This window comes from Oncorhynchus keta, chromosome 18 (genome assembly GCF_023373465.1).
Source record: "Oncorhynchus keta strain PuntledgeMale-10-30-2019 chromosome 18, Oket_V2, whole genome shotgun sequence".
Lineage (NCBI taxonomy): Eukaryota > Metazoa > Chordata > Actinopteri > Salmoniformes > Salmonidae > Oncorhynchus > Oncorhynchus keta.
The window spans coordinates 9,823,964-9,844,425 of NC_068438.1; the positions used below are offsets into that span (position 1 = coordinate 9,823,964).

A 20,462-nucleotide genomic window follows, 5' to 3' on the forward strand; every position below is an offset into this window, starting at 1 on the left:
TTCCAGTGGGTCAGAAGTTTACATAGACTAAGTTGACTGTGCCTTTAAACAGCTTGGAAAATTCCAGAAAATGATGTCATGGCTTTAGAAGCTTCTGATAGGCTAATTGACATAATTGGATCCAATTGGAGGTGTACCTGTGGATGTATTTCAAGGCCTACCTTCAAACTCAGTGCCTCTTTGCTTGACATTAGGGGAAAATCAAAAGAAATCAACCAAGACCTCGGAAAAATAATTGTAGACCTCCACAAGTCTGGTTCATCCTTGGGAGCAATTTCCAAATGCCTGAAATTGCCACATTCATCTGTACAAACAATAGTACGCAAGTATAAACACCATGGGACCACGAAGCCGTCATTCCGCTCAGGAAGGAGATACGTTCTGTCTCCTAGAGATGAATGTACTTTGGTGCGAAAAGTACAAATCAATCCCAGAACAACAGCAAAGGACCTTGTGAAGATGCTGGAGGAAACAGGTATAAAAGTATCTATATCCACAGTAAAACGAGTCCTATATTGACATAATCTGAAAGGCCGCTCAGCAAGGAAGAAGCCACTGCTCCAAAACCACCATAAAAAAGCCAGACTACGGTTTGCAACTGCACATGGGGACAAAGATCGTACTTTTTGGAGAAATGTCCTCTGGTCTGATGAAACAAAAACAGAACTGTTTGCCCATAATGACCATCATTATGTTTGGAGGAAAAAGGGGGAGGCTTGCAAGCCAAAGAACACCATTCCAACCGTGAAGCACGGGAGTGGCAGCATCATGTTGTGGGGGTGCTTTGCTGCAGGAGGGACTGGTGCACTTCACAAAATAGATGGCATCATGAGGAAGGAAAAGTATGTGGATATATTGAAGCAACATCTCAAAACATCAGTCAGGAAGTTAAAACTTGGTCGCAAATGGGTCTTCCAAATGGACAATGACCCCAAGCATATTTCCAAAGTTGTGGCAAAATGGCTTAAGGACAACAAAGTCTAAGTATTGGAGTGGCCATCACAAAGTACTGACCTCAATCCTATATCAAATTTGTGGGCAGAACAGAAAAAGCGTGTGCGAGCAAGGAGGCCTACAAACCTGACTCAGTTACACCAGCTCTGTCAGGAGGAATGGGCTAAAATTCACCCAACTTAATTGTGGGAAACTTGTGGAAGGCTACCTGAAATGTTTGACCCAAGTTAAACAATTTAAAGGCAATGCTACCAAATACTAATTGAGTGTATGTAAACTTCTGACCCATTGGGAATGTGATGAAAGAAATTAAAGCTGAAATAAATCATTCTAGACTATTGTCCTGACATTTCACATTCTTGAAACAAAGTGGTGATCCTATCTGACGTGAGACAGGGAATCTTTACTCGGATTAAATGTCAGGAATTGTGAAAAACTGAGTTTAAATGTATTTGGCTAAGGTGTATCTAAACTTCTGACTTCAACTGTATGTTTCGCAAGCAAGCATTCAATAGTTTTTTTTCAAACTGTAGTTAGTTGCTTTGAGCGGAGGGGTTGGCTTTATAAAGGTGTAGTTGTACTCTGATAGCTTGGACCCACAACTAGTTCTCTGTAAGTCATAAAACGGTTTGGTTTATTGGTGCGATAAAACCTGGTAATATATACCTTGACGTGTTCCTTGCCGTATAGAGCTTAGAAGCTTTAAATATGTCTGCATTGAAATATACATAATGCTAGCTTTATTGCTTTGGAGGTATGATTAGAAAGCTTCCTCCATCCACATGTTTCAGGTACTGGGAACACTCTGTCAATGGCTGATCTTTGGATTGGTCAGTTAATAAGCAACTTAGAATGTGAGACCGTTCCCCATTTGTCCTAATGTCCTCTTGAACTTCTGCTATGCTTTTGTTACCCGCCGGGTCCCACCATAGAGTCCCGAGTGGCGCAGCGGTGTAAGGCACTGCATTTCAGTGCTAGAGGTGACACTACATACACCCTGGTTTGAATCCAGGCTGTATCACAACCGGCCGTGTTTGGGAGTGCCGTAGGGAGGCGCACAATTGGCCCAGAGTCGTCTGTATTTGGCCGGTGTAGGCCGTCATTGTAAATAAGTATTTGTTCTTACCTGACTTGCCTAGTTAAAAAAAGGTTATAAAAATTAAAAAATGTGGACTTTTGCCAGCCAAATCCCATAACCACCAATAAGTTAATCAACATGGGTACTTTGCCATCAGATAAAAACTGACTGAACTTTGGTCTGAAATGTTATCGCAGTATACAGATCATGGGGCCCAGACAAGAAGAGCATTTCAAAGCTCTCTGCTCTAGAAAAGCATCAGTACCTGAAGGGGTGTATTCCTGTAAAAGGATAGCACTTAAGACTGTTTATTGGAATGAACTATGTAAATGAGCCACAGTGTTTTGTTCCATTTCACAGTTGCATTCAGTGTGTGAGGTCAAGTGAAAAGGACTCAAGGAGCCTGACAGTATATAAGCCAATTACATTAGGGCGGAAAAACCACAGATTGAATGAAAGCCATAAAGTAGGGCTTGATCTCAGTTGGCATCATGCACCCATTGTTTTAGAGGTGTCAGGAAGTATGTGACAAAAGCTTTTTCCTGCAATCTACAGCCATAATCACTATGTAAAAAGAGTATATTTTTCTGCATTAGTTATCGAAGCATACCTCTTTGCCCGTTACAATTTCATTTTAATGAGTGTTTTATTCTGACTGCTATAAATCACACATATTAATGGACTGTACGAACATGCCTAGGATATTACATTGAAGTTACAACACAGTACATGGGCTCATAACACACATCATTAACACAGGCACATATCATCTCATCCCCACCAATACACAAACATCAAAATATTATCATAAGGTGCCAGATTACATTTAAACCAAGCATTTTTATATCTAAGCATACTTCTTGAGCTGTCTGTACACTTCCTCACTTCCCTCATCAACTCATCCCTGGCCATATATATATGTAGGGTTTTTCTTTATTTTATCAATACTATGAAATAACACATATGGAATCGTGTATTAACCAAAGAAGTATTAAACAAATCAAAGTCCTTTGCCTTCATGACAGCTTTGCACACGCTTGGCATTCTCTCAACCAGCTTCATGAGGTAGTCATCTAGAATGCATTTCAATTAACAAGTGCCTTGTTAAAAGTTCAATTGTGGAATTTCTTTCCTTCTTTAATGCGTTTGAGCCAATCGGTTGTGTTGTGACAAGGTAGGGGTGGTTGTAGGGATGGTCGCCTCGCTTCGAGTCCATAGGAAATTATGCAGTATTTTGTTTTTGTTATGTATTATTTCTTACACTGTTACCGCAGGAAATCTTAAGTTTTATTACATACAACCGGGAAGAACTATTGGATATATGCGCAATGTCAACTTACCAACATTAAGACCAGGAATACAACTGTCCCGAAGTGGATCCTCTGTTTGGACCACCACCCAGGACAATGGATCTAATCCCAGAAGCCGACCCAAAACAACGGCGCTGCAGAAAGGGCAGATCGAGCAGCCTCCTGGTCAGGCTCCGTAGACGTGCACATCACATCTCCACTCCCGAGTATACTACTCGCCAATGTCCAGTCTCTTAACAAGGTAGATGAAATTCGAGCAAGGGTTGCCTTCCAGAGAGACATCAGAGATTGTAACATTCTCTGTTTCAAGGAAACATGGCTCTCTCTGGATATGTTGTCGGAATCGGTTCAGCCACTGGGCTTCTCCATGCATTGTGCCAACAGAGATAAACACCTCTCTGGGAAGAGGAAGGGCAGGGGTGTATGCTTCATGATTAACAACTCATGGTGTAATCATAACATACAGGAACTCAAGTCCTTCTGCTCACCCGACCAAGAATTCCTTACAATCAAATGCCGGCCATATTACCTCCCAAGATAATTCTCGTCAGATATCATCACAGCTGTGTACATTCCCTCTCAAGCAGACACCAAGATGGCCCTTGAGGAAATTCACTGGACTCTATGTAAACTGGATACCATATAATACACTCGATCACTGCTACTCTAACTTCCACGATGCATACAAAGCCCTCCCCCGCCCTCCCGTTGGGCAAATCCGAACACGACGCCATCTTGTTCCACTGGATGTACCAGTGACTAGAACCATTTAACGCTGTTCTGACAAATCGGAATCCACGCATCAAGATTGTTTTGATCACGCCGACTGGGATATGTTTCAGTCAGCCTCAGAGAACAACAGTGATCTATACGTTGACTCGGTGAGTGAGTTCATAAAGAAGTGCATTGCAGATGATGTACCCACTGTGACAATTAAAACCTACCCTAACCAGAAACCGTGGATGGATGACGGCATTTGCGCAAAACTGAAAGCGTGAACTACCGCATTTACCCATGTAAAGAGGTCTGGAAATATGGCTGAATATAAACAGTGTAGTTATTCTCTATGCAAGGCAATCAAACAAGCAAAATGCCAGTACAGGGACAAAGTGGAGTTGCAATTCAACAGTTCAGACATGAGACGTATGTGGCAGGGTCTACAGGGAATCACGGACTACAAAATGAAAACCAGCCATGGCACGCTTCCAGACAAACTAAACACCTTCTTTGCCCGCTTTGAGGATACAGTGCCACTGTTGTGGACCGCTTACAAGGACTGGGCCCCCCTCTCCTCCTCCGTGGCCGACCTGAGAAAAATACTTAAACGTGTTAACCCTTGTAAAGGCTGCTGGCCCAGACTGCATCCCCAGCCACGTCCTCAGAGCATGTGCAGACCAGCTGGGTGGTGTGTTTAAGGACATATTGAATCACTCCCAATCCCAGTCTGCTGTCCCCACATGCTTCAAGATGGCCACCATTGTTCCTGTACCCAAGAAGGCAAAGAGAACTGAACTCTGTCATCATGAAGTGCTTTGAGAGACTAGTCAAGGATGATATCACCTCCACCTTACCGTCCACCCGAGACCCTCCAAGCACATCATCAAGCTGGAGGTCCTGGGTGTCAAACCTGCCCTGTGCATTTGGGTCCTGGACTTTCTGATGGGCCGCTCCCAGGTGTTGAAGGTAGGAAACAACATCTCCACTTCGGTAACCATCAACACTGAGGCTCCACAAGGGTACGTGCTCAGCCCCCTCCTGTACTCTCTGTTCACCCACGACTGCGTGGCCATGCACGCCTCCAACTCAATCTTCAAGTTTACAGTTGACACAACAGTAGTGGGCTTGATTACCAACAATGACGAGACAGCCTACAGGGAGGAGGTGAGGGCACTCAGAATGTGGTGTCAGGAAAACAACCTCTCACTCAACGTCAACATAACAAAGGAGATGATTGTGGACTTCAGGAAACAGCAGAGGGAGCACCCCCCTATCCACATCGAAGGGACAGCAGTGGAGAAGGTGGAAAGTTTTAAGTTCCTCGGTGTACACATCAACGACAAACTGAAATGGTCCACCCATAAAGACAACCTCAGAAGGCTGACAACATTTGGCTTGTCAACCAAATCCCTGACAAACTTTTACAGATCCACAATCGAGAGCATCCTGTCGGGCTGTATCACAGCCTGGTACGGCATCTGCTCCGCCCTCAATCGCAAGGCTCTTCAGAGGGTGGTGAGGTCTGCACAACGCATCACCGGGGGCAAACTACCTGATCTCCATGACACCTACAGCACCCCATGTCACAGGAAGGCCAAAAAGATCATCAAGGACAACAACGACCCGAGCCACCCCCTGTTCACACTGCTACCATCCAGAAGGCGAGGTCAATACAGATGCATCAAAGCTGGGACCAAGAAAAACAGCTTCTATCTCAATGCCATCAGACTGCTAAACAGCAATCACTAACTCAGAGAGGCTGCTGCCTACATTGAGACCCAGTCACTGGCCACTTTAAGAAATGGATCACTAGTCACTTAAAACAACACCACGTTAAATAATGCCACTTTAATAATGTTTACATATCTTACATTACTCATATCATATGTATATACTATATTTTATACCATCTATTGCACCTTGCCTATGCCACTCGGCCATCGCTCATCCATATATTTATATGTACATATTCTCATTCACCCCTTTAGATTTGTGTGTATTAGGTAGTTGTTGGGAAATTGTTAGATTACTTGTTAGATATTACTGGACTGTCGGAACTAGAAGCACAAGCATTTCACTACACTCGCATTAACGTCTGCTAACCATGTGTATGTGACCAATACAATTGGATTTGGTTTGATATGATTTTGATTTGACACAGAAGATAGCCCTATTTGGTAAAATACCAAGTCCATATTATGGCAACAATAGCTCAAATAAGCAAAGAGAAATGACAGTCCATCATTACTTTAAGACAAGAAGGTCATTCAATACGGAAAATATCAAGAACTTGGAAAGTGCAGTTGCAAAAACCATCATGCTATGATGAAACTGGCTCTCATGAGCCAGAAAATGAAGACTCAGAGTTACCTCTGTTGCAGAGGACAAGTTCATTAGAGTTACAAGCCTCAGAAATTGCAGCCCAAATAAATGCTTCCCAGAGTTCAAGTAACAGACACATCTAAACATCAACTGTTCAGAGGAGACTGCGTGAATAAGACCTTCATGGTCGAGTTGCTGCAAAGAAACTACTACTAAAGGACATCAATAAGAAGGAGAGACTTGCTTAAGCCAAGAAACACGAGCAATGGACATTAGACCGGTGGAAATCCAAATTAGAGATTTGTGGTTGCAACCGCCGTGTCTTTGTGAGACGCAGAGTAGGTGAACGGATGATCTCCGCATGTGTGGTTCCCACCGTGAAGCATGGAGGAGGAGGTGTGATGGTGTGGGGGTGCTTTGCTGGTGACACTGTCAGTGATTTATTTTGAGTTCAAGGCACACTTAACAAGCATGGCTACCACATGATTCCGCAGTGATACGCCATCGCATCTGAGTTGCGCTTAGTGGGGCTGTCATTTGTTTTTCAACAGGACAGCCAGTCTGTGTAAGGGCTATTTGATCAAGAAGGAGGGTGATGGAGTGCTGCACAACCAACCGACCTCAACGCTATTGAGATGGTTTGGGATGAGTTAGACCGCAGAGTGAAGGAAAAGCAGCCAACAAATGTTCAGCATATGTGGGAACTCCTTCAAGTCTTTTGGTAAAGCATTCCTGGTGGTTCCAAGCTGGTTGAGAGAATGCCAAGAGCGTGCAAAGCTGTCATCAAGGCAAAGGATGGCTACTTTGGTTACTACATGATTCCATATGTGTTATTGCATAATGTTGATCTCTTCACTATTATTCTACCTTGTAGAAAATAGTAAAAATAAAGAAAAACCCTAGAATGAGTAGGGGGTTCCAAAATGTTGACTGGTACTGTATGAGATATATATATATATATATATATATATATATATATATATATATATATATATATATATAATATATATATATATATATATATATATATAGGCCTTTCTTTGATGGCCTAGTTATACCCTAACACAGCAGCGTTAGGACACTCCTGATTTACAGGCCACATCAAGCCACATTAAGCTGGCTTGCAAAGTGATGTGTAATTCCTATTGGAATCCAGCCAGAGTTAGGATATCCAACAATTTTAACTTCTAATCACCCGCAACCTGCATTCAGAATGACTGCCAGGGTAGGGAAGATTGAATACTGAGACTATCTCAATCATCTAAACTGGAACAACCATCTCAGTAACGGATGCAATAAGCCCAACTTCAAAAAAATTGGATTAGTTTAGAAAAATATATGTTATTTATCTTTGTGTAGCATACAATTATTCAACAAATCAATGCAAAAACACAGATTTTAAAACAAACAATTCTTAAAATCACCCTGCAATAGAGCATGCTGGGAAGATATGATGTGCAGGTAGGGTTCTATGTACAACACTTAATGCTTTCCAAAGAACCCTTTTTGCCTTCCAAAGGATATCATAAGAACTGTTTTGAAAAACTGGACAAATCTGAGCACGCACGTGCCCTTGTATGACGGCTCTACTTTGTTTTATCCTCTAGTTGAGGACCAAAGGGCTTCTTAACAGCTTCTACCCCCAAGCCGAAAGACTCCTGAACAGCTAATCAAAGGGCTACCCAGACCCCTCATTTGCGCTGCTGCTACGCTCTGTTCATTATCTATGCATAGTCATTTTAACTCTTCCTACATGTACATATTACCTCAATAACCTCGACTAACCGGTGCCTCCCCACATTGACTCTGTACCGGTACCACCTGTATTTAGCCTCGCTATTGTTATTTTACTGCTGCTGTTTAATTATTTGTTACTTTTATTTTTCAATATTTTACTTATCCATTTTTTACTTAACACTTTTTTTTCTTAAAACTTCTTAAATCATTGTTGGTTAAGGGCCTGTAAGTAAGCATTTCACTGTAAGGTGAAATGTACCTGTTGTATTCAGTGCATGTGACAAATACAATTGAATGTGATTTGATTTGATTTGATTTGACACACAGACTTTTCTGTGAACTGAATCAAAAAGGACTGTTAGACGTAAAGTACGGGCTTGGTCTTGACAGTCAGACTTCGTTGATTTTGACGGGCTGTGTTGCTCCTCCCAGAGGGCGAGGGGTGATGTCAGAGAGGAGTGTCTGGTGACTTCGATGGGAAATGGTCGACTTCATCACTGGTTTTAGTACTTAATTTAAAAACTTTTTCTCAGACCAAGTCAGAGTAAGAGAGGATGAGATCACCTCAATGGGTGAGACTGGACTCTAAAAGTCTGTGTACACTTAACGGGACTCTCTGAAGCCAAGATGGAGTTCCACAAGAAATACAATTTCTCCACTTCAATGCAAAGCACTGTGTACTTTTATTAAATACTATTCCATAGCTATGCTAGCCGTATAAGGGGCCTCAACCTGATAGGGAAGCGTCTAAGGAGAGGACAGTGAGTGGACACACGATTAGCCATTCTGTGGGAATCTACTGTAGGATGATTTATGTTTGGCACCCACATGTCCCTGATGGGATCTTTTGAAGTGTGCAACTGAAGTCGAGATGAAACTAACCCACCTCCAGAGAGATCGGTCTAACCGTGTCCAATCTGCCCAAAAACAACACGCCAAAAAGGGACAAACAACATCTGTCTCTCAGGCCTGGAGCCTCTGATATGAATAGGACCTGATGTGGGAACCTGTGTAGGAAGTGACACTGTGGCTTAGCCTTTAGCTTGACGCGAAAACAAACATAGCTCTTTGACACGTTCAAAGCAAAGAATAGTCATGTTTATTTGAGTGGGTCTTGGATTTACATAGGACTTGATCCATTTGACCAGGTCGTGAGTTGTGTACCATAACAGATAGGCAGGTGAGAGCCCAGACCTTTCCATTAGGATCGTGTCTCCATTATACCTTTTGACTTCATACAGCTGTATTGCATACGCATGGTTTATCATGTGTTATGTGGAGTTGTATCACGCATTTTCCTCCTCTCTCCTTTAGTTCTAGAAATTCTGCAGCTGGTGACTAAGAGAGACCTGTTCCTGGCTGACACACACATCCTGGAGCTGGAGCAGGAGTGTAACGAGGCGGCCGCTGCGACCCTGCCCTCTTCGCCAGCAGGCGGTGCTGTCCCAGAGGACCTCAACAGCCCCGGGAGCAAAGACGGCGGCAGGCGCAAAGCTAAAGACGTGGAGCTGCTGTACGAAGCCCTGCAGAAGGAGCTGTGGGCGGTGGTGCGTGAGTCACTCCGCTCCCCCACGGCGGGGCCCAACCTGGGGCTGGTGGTGCAGGTGCTGCAGCAGGAGGAGCAGGCGGACCGGGACTGGGCGCAGGGTGAGGGGGCGCTCCCCGGAGGCCCCAGACCCAGGCAGCTGAAGCAGCAGTGGAAGGAGGCGTTGGCGGAGGCAGCAAACGGGAGCCTTCCCCAGAGGAACGAGGCCCGGGGCGGGGAGCTGGCGGACTACCTGGACAGGGTGCGGACCCGGGTGGTGGAGGACCTGGGGGCGGCCAAGAGGAACGTGGTGCCAGTGTACCCAGAGGAGTATGAACCCTTCCAGGTGTACCTACAGAGCTACCACCAGGCGGTGGCCCGCAGACTGCAGAGCATCACAGACGACCAGCTGCTGATTACTGATATCTACTCTCTGCTGGACTGGCTCTACAACATCTATAACAAGTGGGTGTCCATCCATTCAATAATTGTGTATTGCAACTTGTGGTTTTATGCATATCAGATTCTGGAAGTAGCAGAATTGCATGAAAAACAAGAAAGAACAAAAGTATATAGCTAAATGTCAAGTTGTAAAGAACTTGCACAACTTGTCAGAAATGTTTCATTTCGTTTTCACTGCATGCTTTCACTGTAACGCATGTTACAAGGTAGTGTAATGTTATTGTCCATAATACTGTACATAAATACTGTCAATTATACTTCACATAAACAATCGTTTATTAGTTAAGTGTTACTGTATGAGTATGCCACTGACTCTGTCCTCCTACTGTAATCGCTCCAGGGATGTCCTTGGAACAGTCAGCATGACGATGCCCTTCAACAGGTCCAAGCTGGGGCCACTGTTGCCCTCGGAGACCGTGGACAAACTGGAGCTGGACTGCCTCAACTCTGTCAGGGTAAGGGCCGAACCATCCACCCCACAACCCCCCCCCCTCATTTGGTGCGCCCCGTGTCTCCCTACCGGCCTAAGGAAAGGGTGCACCTATGGTCCTTCCTGTCCACCTAAAGGGAGGGCTATCACTCCGACCAGTGCAGCCAATCAGTGCGCGGCGTCTCAGGGTCAGCCCATGGGTTTTCCTGTCTGCAACGGCCACCACACAATAGAAGCCAGACAACAGGCCATTTAGCTTAGGTCATTATCAGGTCCAAGTAGGCTAGAACACTGTTGTATGTGTATTCCAGTCAGTGTTTGAGATGGAGGGTCCACGTAGGTAGATATGATAGTCCACAAGTAAATCCTGCAGTGGAAAAAGTGAACAGGGGTTATTGGCAGCGTGGCCTGTCGGCTGGCAATCACTCAGCTGGGTCAAGCAACAATGGGAGGAAACCTTAACTTAAAATACAGGGGGGTATTTACAAGGGGTTAGCTATTACTGGTGATATACTATATATCATAACAAACCAAGTCAGATTTACAGTATTGTATTATCTCTGATTCTATACCTTTTTCCATCTTGATGACATGATGGCATCAATTGGAAAGATTTGGATGGTTTGTGGCTGGAGAGCTCACAGTGGTTCAGTGCATGGTTGAGTTGTGTCTGACCGCACGGTCTGGTTGCGTTTCAGGAGAAGGTGACCACAGAGCTGTCTCAGGTGCTGGACGAGGAGGAGAAGCGTTGGATGGAGACGCTGCACATCGAGGAGTATCAGATCACGCTAGCTCGCACCGTCATCCAGGTACGCACACGCACGCATACACACACACACCAGGAGCTTATGTAAATAACGGATTTCTTCCCCTGATTTCGATGAGGCCGATGGTTTTGTATTGCACGCTAAATGTGGTCACTTTGTATTTTGAGGATAAGCTCATCCATCTGGTGGAGCAGAGAAAACATTCCTCAAGCAGCAGCCAAAGTCAATACAGACACTTCCCTTAGAACTCCATCACAGCTCACTGTTTTAGAGTCACTTCACTGGCCTCTAGTGGCCGTGATTGATACCAACACCTTCTATACATCATCGTCATTCATGCGTCAGTTCATGTTTCACAGATGCGGTGGAAGAGAAAAAGAAAGCGTCTGTTAGCACTTCACACATAATACACATTTGCCAACGTAACATCGGGTGTGTGTGTGTGTGTGTGTGTGTGTGTGTGTGTGTGTGTGTGTGTGTGTGTGTGTGTGTGTGTGTGTGTGTGTGTGTGTGTGTGTGTGTGTGTGTGTGTGTGTGTGTGTGTGTGTGTGTGTGTGTGTTTGCAGAGGCTGCAGGTAGATCTTGAACAGTCGGCTGCCATCAACAGAAACCTGGGTTCCCGTGTGGCTCAGTGCAGTCTGAATGGTCTAGCTGACTTCCTGTACAGGTGAGAGGACCACACACTGTAGTAGGCCTAGAACACACAGTATCATTTCATATTACATACTAAAGCCTAGAACACACTGTATCATTCCATATGATACTGAGAACATGTATCATTCCAAGGCATACTAAAGCCTAGAACACACTGTATCATTTCCATACTGACTGATCATACTAAGCCTAGAACACACTGTATCATTCCATATGGCATACTAAGGCCTAAAACAAAGTCTCTGTCATCCTTCATAGAATGACACAGGCCCAAACCTATAGTTTCCTCACTGCCAGCAACATTTTATTGTGCAATAATTCTAAAATATATCAACTGGAACCAACTAGTTCAACTGGAATATGGAAAGGAACATCTCTATGAGACATTCTAATACTGTTAATACTGCTTAACTTCCAGCTTCCAAAGGAAAGTGGAGATGTTCCACGAGTGTCTGGTCAACATGGTTGGGGATAACGAGGATGGATATGTCTCCAAGACCATCGCCCTGGTCAACTGCTGTCCCCCTTTCAGGTAGGACTGTTGTAGCAGGATTAGCCTGCATTGTGTTATAGTAGGTCTATGCTGCAAAACGCAGCATCGTTTCAATATATTTTAAGTTATATATCTTGAAAACTGGATTGCAGACATGCAACTTTATCAACAATGGACTAATAAAACAAATACCAACATTTTGTTTTTGGGTGGAGTTTTCTTTTAACTACTCTAAACAAAAAACAGATTTGAGTATTTTGTCCATTAGTCCACTGTTAATACAGTCGCCCAAAATGGTGCATATCAGCCGTCAACCGTTTTCAAGTAAAGAACAAAAAGTGTCTCGATTATGTGTTTTGCATCATAGTATTCCTTAAAACATGCATAAATCATGTAAGTGTACAATGTATTCATTAGTCTGCTGTGACTATGTGTGTGCAGGGGTTTTGTCCAGCGCTGTGTGCAGTGTGACCCTGCCATCAGTGAGGACTCAGCCAGGCGAGCAAATACTTCCTTGGACCGAATAGTCAACCAGGGAGTGAAGGTGCTGAGCGACAGACTGTATGAGCGCATAAGGGTAAGTGTTCTTAACACACACACGCATGCAGGCGAACACACACACCACATACACACACTCACACAAAGGATTCATAAACACACCCATGATCACAGCTTTCCAAAACAACAGGTAAACAACCTCAAATACGCGCACGCACGCGCACGCGCACACACACACACACACACACACACACACACACACACACACACACACACACACACACACACACACACACACACACACACACACACACACACACACACACACATGTCTTACTACACTTGTGAGGACTTTTTGGGGACCGACAATTGATTCCTATTCAAAATCCTATTTTCCCTAACCCCTAACCCTAAACCTTAACCCTAAATCGAACCCTTACCCTAACCCTTACCTTAAACCTAACCTTAACCCCCCAACCCTATTCCCTAAACCCTAATTCTAACCCTAACCCAAAACCTAACACACAAACCTAAAATAGCCTTTCTGTCCTCACTTCTTTTAGTTGGTTTACTATTCTTATGATGACTGCTGGTACTCACAAAAATAGTGAAACGTTTACACCCCCACACACACACACACACATACAGACACACACCCTCAAGCGTCCCTCTGTCTGCCAAGTGTCCCAGAATATAAAGCACATCTTATCAGTGTTCTCCTCATGGCTTGCCCTCAAAGTTCTCAGGGATGTGCTGAGGAACTGAGGCCCTAAAATAGACGCTCCAATGTGACAAACATGGTTAAATAAGATTAGATTGGCAGAATGCCACATCGTTACTGGCAGGCTATGAAGTTCCACTCCTCTTCAGTAGCCGCCATAGAGACGGGCATTGCCAGTCCTCCAGAGGCACATAGCCGCATGTCGCATCCTCTTGACCGAGCTGGGGCTTTTTATGCTGTTGTCGTTGGGTAGGAAGTCACAATCTATGGAATTCTTGGTCCAAATGGGCCACACATCCTGATAGGAAGACACAACTCCAGTCGGACAGTGTAGTTATGCATCAAACAAGGATCTGACTCAGGTAACGTGGCCATCTCCACACCCACATCTCTCTGCCTCGTTCTCTTCTTCATTCTCTCACCATTTTCCTGTCTCTCTCGCTCCCTCACATTTTCCCTCTCCTGGCCATATTTAGCCCTTCTTTGACAAGCTGGTGAAGAGGAAGTGGCTGAACAACACAGAGACCTATGAGCAAATCGAGTCCCATATTAAGGAACACTTCAAGAAGTTCCGCCGGGCGGACAGCCCACCCTATCAGGTACATGGCAGCAAGTAGGAGCCATGTAAACATGGAGAGGTGCTAAGGTCCTCCGGCACAATGTGCACTAATAACTCAAAGTTCTGGTACTGTTTTTAATTCTAAGCAACATGTTTTTTTTTATCGATTGACTGAATGGATGATTGGTTGACAGAATGGATGAATCAATCTTTCTCCTTGTTCTCCCAGGTCCTGGTGGGAGAGGTGCATAGAAGGGTTTTGATGGAATACCTGCGCTCCATCATGAGGGGGAGGATCATCTGCACGTCACTCAGAATGAGGAAGAGGATGGCGGGGCGACTGCGCGACGAGGGCAAGCAGATCGAAGTGCTCTTCAAAGATCTGGTGAGCCATTCTAGAACAACTGTATTAGAGAAGCGTAGTCAGAGCAACAGTGCTGCCTGTGACATGAAGCAACGAACAGTGTGTGTGTGTGTGTGCTCATTAATCACGTTTGACTGGTATGTGGCCTGTCTGTGAGGGTTACTGAAACAACTCCGGATGAGTTCAAACAAAGGAGACAAGTGAAGAATGGATACTGTAGCCGAGATAGAGATGGATGATCAGACAGGCCGTATGCACAAGTGGGCAATCACCTCACCCCAGCCCACTCCCTATCCTTCCCCTGTGGCGTCCGCCCCTTGCTCTAGATAAAACATCCGTTTGTCACCTCTCTGGACAACAGGATAGCGTTGTTTACAGACGAGTGGTCTGGCATCCTGCCCTGGGCTTTAGAAGCCCTGACCGGGTCGAGTGGAGGACCAGGATGGACCTCTGGTCGACCACACGGTTTAGTCTTCTCAGTATAACAGTATAACATGATGCTCAGGTAATTGAGTTTGCACGCTCAGTACTGTCGCTGTACTTCTAACCTTGGTGTTTTGGGTCTATGTTATCTGATGGTTCCCTCTAGTCAAACGAATGTGTGAACATCACCAATCTAGTTGTAACCATTAAGACTTGAAACCACGTAATCTAGTTCTGGGTTTAATCCGTTGCCAAGGTTTTAGATTCAAAGGCTTTGAGTCAGAGAATAGCCAGTTGACCTGTCATGAGCTGCAGAGGTATTTGAACATGAATAGCCCTGTTTAGACGGTTGTATCCTCATCTGTGCTGTGTAGAGGATCTGTTCTGATCACATCTCTCTCTCTCTCTATCTCTCCCCTTTAGGAATCTCCCTCCTCCTGGCTGGACAGTGCTATCCCACACCTCTCTGAGATCATCCTCCTGGAAGACATCCCCTCCATCCAAATGGAGGTGGGGGTCCTGGTGAGGGAGTTCCCAGACATTCGGTAAGGAACACGGGAGGCAGCGATCACCTATGAGGAATGACAGTCATATTTTCAGGACTTCCATCGAGCCACACGATCACCAACATTTCCAAAAGCTCAGGTTGACTGAAACACCCCAAAACAAACATGGCTACTGTTCTGTCTTGATTGTGGATGGCAAATGAGGGACTTGTTAAAAGCAAACAAGAGCTGAGTCGTTTCCTTATTTTTATGGGGAGCTGTTTGGCTGTCGCTGGCGCACATGAAAGGATGGGGGGTCTTGTCCGTTTGTCCGTCTCGGGTCCTGGGCGAAGACGAAGCAAAAACACGGACTTCCTGCCCAGGCGTGACACGGTAGCTGTGTAGCATAACCTGCCGTTGGCAGCCGGCTACTAAAGAGTCCCGTAGGAACACACAGGCGTGAGGAGGCAGTCCTCAATGGAATCTTTTTCTAAATTAAGATTTGTCTCCATCCTTAACTCATAACAGACCCACATGTATTGTTTGGAATCTTGACTTGGATCTGGTGAATGCTAACCGTTGCCCTCTGGGTTCTCCCAGTTCCTTTTGAAAACAGGAACTGTAACGTACAATCCTAGTCTCATACTATCCTGTATACTATGTAGAATAATACCCTCATTGGGTTTATGGCATCATTCGCTTCAAAGACCAATTGCAATCAAGTGGTTTCATGTAACTGCTAGTTAAGCCTCCGTAGTAGCTAACAGGAAAATAAAGTTGAAATTCAGGTTTCCCGGAAGCCAAGAAGCCCACCACTTTATTGTTGTATTCTTTTGGGTGATAGTCACTGGTCATGGTGGGAATTGAGTTTAGGCTCCATCATCAAAATCAAATCAAGTGTTATTGGTCACATACACATATTTTGCAGATGCTATCGCGGTTGTAGAGAAATGCTAATGTTCCTAACTTCAACTGTGTAGTAATACCTAACAATACAAAAAAACACACGCAAATCCCCCCCAAAAAATAAGTAAGGAATTGAGAAATATTAGACGAGCAATGTCGTTGTCCGGAATATAAATATAAATGTATATGATAGTGTTTGTAGACAATATGGACAGTATATGAATAGAAAAGGTATGTACAGCAGTAGTTATATAGGATAAGCCTTGACTAGAATACAGTATATACATATGAAGTGGGTAAAACAGTATGTAAATATTGTTAAAGTGACCAATGTTCAATGACTATGTACATAGGGCAGCCGTGTCTAAGGTGCAGGGTTGAGTACGGGTGGTAGCCGATAAGTAGCAGTGACTAAAGTTCAGGGCAGGGTATTGGGCGGAGGCCGGCTAGTGGTGAATACTTAACAGTCTGATGGCCTGGAGATAGAAGATGGACTGTCTCCACCTTCTAGATGGTGGCAGGGGTGAACAGGCCATGGCTCGGGTGGCTGATGTCCTTGTTGATCTTCTTGGCCTTCCTGTGACACTGGGTGCTGTAGATGTCCTGGAAGGCAGGAAGTGTGCCCCCGGTAATGCGTTGGACTGACTTCACTACCCTCTGGAGAGCCCTGTGGTTGTGGATGGTACAGTTGCCATACCAGGCGGTGATACAGCCCGACAGGATGCTCTCAATGTTGCATCTGTAGAATTTCTTCAACCTCTTGAAGTTGAAGACACACTGTTGCGCCTTCTTCACCACACTTTCTGTGTGAATGGACAATTTCAGGTAGTCAGTGATGTGGCTGCCGAGGAACTTGAAGCGTTTCACCCTCTCCACTGCGGCCCTGTCAATGTTGATGGGGGCGTGCTCCCTCTGCTGTCTCCTGAAGTCCACGATTATCTCCTTCATTTTGCACCATTTCGCCAGGGCCCTCATTTCCTCCCTGTAAGCTGTCTCATCATTGTTGGAAATCAGGCTCAACACTTTTGTGTCATCTGCAAACTTGATGGTTGACTTGGAGACATGCGCAACCACGCAGTCATGGGTGAACAGGAAGTACAGGAGGGGCTGAGCACGCACCCTTGTGGCGCCCCCGTGTTGAGGATCAGCGTAGCGGAGGTATTGTTGCTTATTTTCACCACCTGGGGTCGGCCCGTCACGAAGTCCAGGACCCAGTTGCACAGGGAGGGTTTCAGACCCAGGGCCCCAAACTTAGTGATTAGCATGGAGGGCGCTATGGTGTTGAAGGTAATGGGTCTAGGGTGTCAGGTAAGGTGGAGTTACTACCGTCCTAGGGCTAGGGCTGCTTTTAGTCTTCAGAGCTGGTTGTCATTCAGCCTCGTGCTGCTGCTCAGCTTGTGTCGCCACAGGAAGCGGCATCAGAGCAGCTCCTGCTTTCCTGCAGGGAGACTTCCAGAGGCAAAGGTGTCGAATCGAAGGACAGTCAGGCACCCTCGAACAGGGACAGATGTTTTATTAATTTTGTGTGTGTGTTTTTTCATGTAATTGTGTGAGCCAACCATTGGGAATGTTCTCTAACTAACTGTATTTTGCAAACTCTTTTGTCCAATTTTCCCTGTTCCTTAGTGACTTGCCTCAGGGCCGACTGCCCTCTCTATAATGTATTTTCATGATTCTCTTTATTCCTACCCTTATCATGTCCTTGTGATGGTTGACTCTGCCATTGCAGTGATGCAAGATACACTCTTCTCAATTCAACTGAATCTTTATTGGCTAGATGTGGCCTATATGACATCTTTGTTGCATATCAATGTTTATTGGTAGATCAAAACATGAATTAGACTAAGCCCTCTTTCTCCTCCTCTGTTTGCAGGAAGAAACATGTGTCGGCCATCTTGAACATCCGGGGGATGACTCGGCAGACGGAGCGCCAGGAGATCCTGAATATCGTGAAGGACATTGAGAACAGTGACACACTGACACGGCTGTCCCGCGACCGTGCCCTCTTCTCCGAGGTGCCCGTCACATCCGAGGTGCACTGCCTGAACTTGGGCCTGAGCCGCATCGCCCTCACTGCCTCCTCCTGCTTCTCCAGCCTGAGACCACGCCGCACCAAGAGGGCCCCGGTCAGAGAGGCGTACGACGACATGCTCTAACAGCCCCAACCGCTCTGGAAACGTTCTGATTACTCAAGCAGACAGACAGCTGTTTAACAGCAAGTCACAATGGAGCTCGTTGTCAAGTTCTGCACATGGTGCCGATACCAGGGGCAGACAGCACAACACATTTTGAAGTGGAACAACACATGGAAAGAATAGCCATGTTGTGACCTTTCACCTTTCACAGCCACCTAGATAAAGAAAGTGTGACGGCTGTTTCCCTTGTGAGCGATATGCCTAGTCCTTGCTCATCTAGAGAAAGACTGGGGAAGAGCTTTCATAAGTGCAAATTTAAAAATACCAATTTAAGAGAACTTTGTGGACTTGAATCTCTGTGGTTTGTTGGTATTGACTCCTTTTGACAAAGGGCAGTGGAAAGAGACACAAGCAACATATTGGGGAAGATTCTTAATGCTGCACATACTGTATGTGACTATGAGGGTTACATAGGAACTATGGTTTAAATCAGTACTACTGATAAAGAGCACTGTTTGGAAAAAATAAATCAAAATGTCACATATAATCCCATAACGTGTTGACATTGATATGGGTAAAGTTGGAGTCTGTTTTATAGTTGCACACGATAAAGGCTCGATCTAAGGTACTACATCATTTTTATTATCTATCATCTCTGTGCTGATTTTCATTGTATTTAAAATAAAAGATTCATAGTTTATTTTCACTTTGTGATATACAGTATATGGGCTAATGTATGTTGAGCAACTCAAGAGATGATTGAAGCCTGTGTGAATGGATGACATCATAACAAGCCTATTTATGTACCAACCAATGAACGTATTTATTGTCGTGTGGTTTGATTGTCTTGTAATCGATGTCAAACTCTAAATCCCAGTCAAACGAATGTATAGTCATTTCAAGCATGTGTTTTCTCCAGGTTTTATCAAATGCTGAGACCCTGACTAAAATAATCTGACAGCCATCATTGAAGATTAAGACAAAGATTATTTTCAGACGTGTACTTTTACCTCTGTAAATTAAACAGTTAATAATTACTGTTATTCATGATTGTTGATCATTTAAATATTGTAATCCTCAGATAATTAGATTGATACTTAGATTGTTAGTCATGATTGATGCACCTTTTTATTTGATTTTAATTAGCCATATTCTTCTTCTTTTTTTTTTACCAACAAGCAGACATTGTAGACTGAGACTACTCCACGTTCTTTGGTCGCACACTGATTTAAAACGTTTCATCGGTTCACCCTGCCTGTGATGTTCCATAATTGAACAGCTGGATGCAGTAATCAATCTACCTTGAAATTGTACATAAATCATTGAATTAAATGAGAATAAACGACAACAGAGATCAAATATTTTGGCTTTGTTTTAAATGACCACAGATGGGATATTGATGGGACCTCACTCCCAAATCATCTCAGTGTTTTGAAGGGCCTGCTGTTCACTTTCCTTTATTTCATTGATGAGAGAGGGTTAAACCAATCATGTAACGTTTTCATTGACAGAGCTGAGCTGACAACTCCTGGGTAACCAACCTGAATGGAAAACAAGGTTCACAGACAGATCTTACCATGCGCTGTCTGGATGGAGTCATCTGCCGTAGCTGTTGTCTGGCACCTAACTACAGGGTCAGAAAGCTACAGCACAACTGTTGTGTGTAGGTCTGCATCTATTTGTGTTTTACAATGCTATTTCTTTCTGTTTTGTTTTCCACCCATCCACCCAAAGAGTCCCCAGGGGTGTTACAGAGACGAGACTCAAGCTTGGTTTCCGAAAGAAAACAGCAGGGGGGGTCATATGGGAATGTGGTGTATTTGGGCAACGTGGAAAAAGTGCTTGGTCGGTTCAGGAGTATAGGACTTCTAATAATGCTTACAGAGAAGCTATTTTTCAGTAAACAGAGCTTTCCTGTTGTC

The 20,462-nt window shown here is 44.5% G+C and overlaps 1 protein-coding gene across 2 annotated transcripts in view; it reads left to right on the forward strand.

Annotated features, from left to right (window-relative positions):
* LOC127908617 (tumor necrosis factor alpha-induced protein 2-like) overlaps nucleotides 1–19,899 on the forward strand; it is a 38,267-nt gene extending 18,368 nt beyond the window's left edge. For both annotated transcript variants that reach the window (XM_052467365.1, XM_052467364.1), the window contains exons 4-13: nucleotides 9,433–10,108; nucleotides 10,446–10,560; nucleotides 11,234–11,344; nucleotides 11,869–11,969; nucleotides 12,375–12,488; nucleotides 12,891–13,026; nucleotides 14,145–14,267; nucleotides 14,457–14,612; nucleotides 15,438–15,559; nucleotides 18,279–19,899. In XM_052467365.1, coding sequence (XP_052323325.1) covers nucleotides 9,433–10,108; nucleotides 10,446–10,560; nucleotides 11,234–11,344; nucleotides 11,869–11,969; nucleotides 12,375–12,488; nucleotides 12,891–13,026; nucleotides 14,145–14,267; nucleotides 14,457–14,612; nucleotides 15,438–15,559; nucleotides 18,279–18,561 — 1,937 coding nt within the window. In that variant the 3' untranslated portion in view covers nucleotides 18,562–19,899. The remainder of the gene's footprint in view (nucleotides 1–9,432; nucleotides 10,109–10,445; nucleotides 10,561–11,233; nucleotides 11,345–11,868; nucleotides 11,970–12,374; nucleotides 12,489–12,890; nucleotides 13,027–14,144; nucleotides 14,268–14,456; nucleotides 14,613–15,437; nucleotides 15,560–18,278) is intronic.
* Nucleotides 19,900–20,462: the final 563 nt, after the last annotated feature.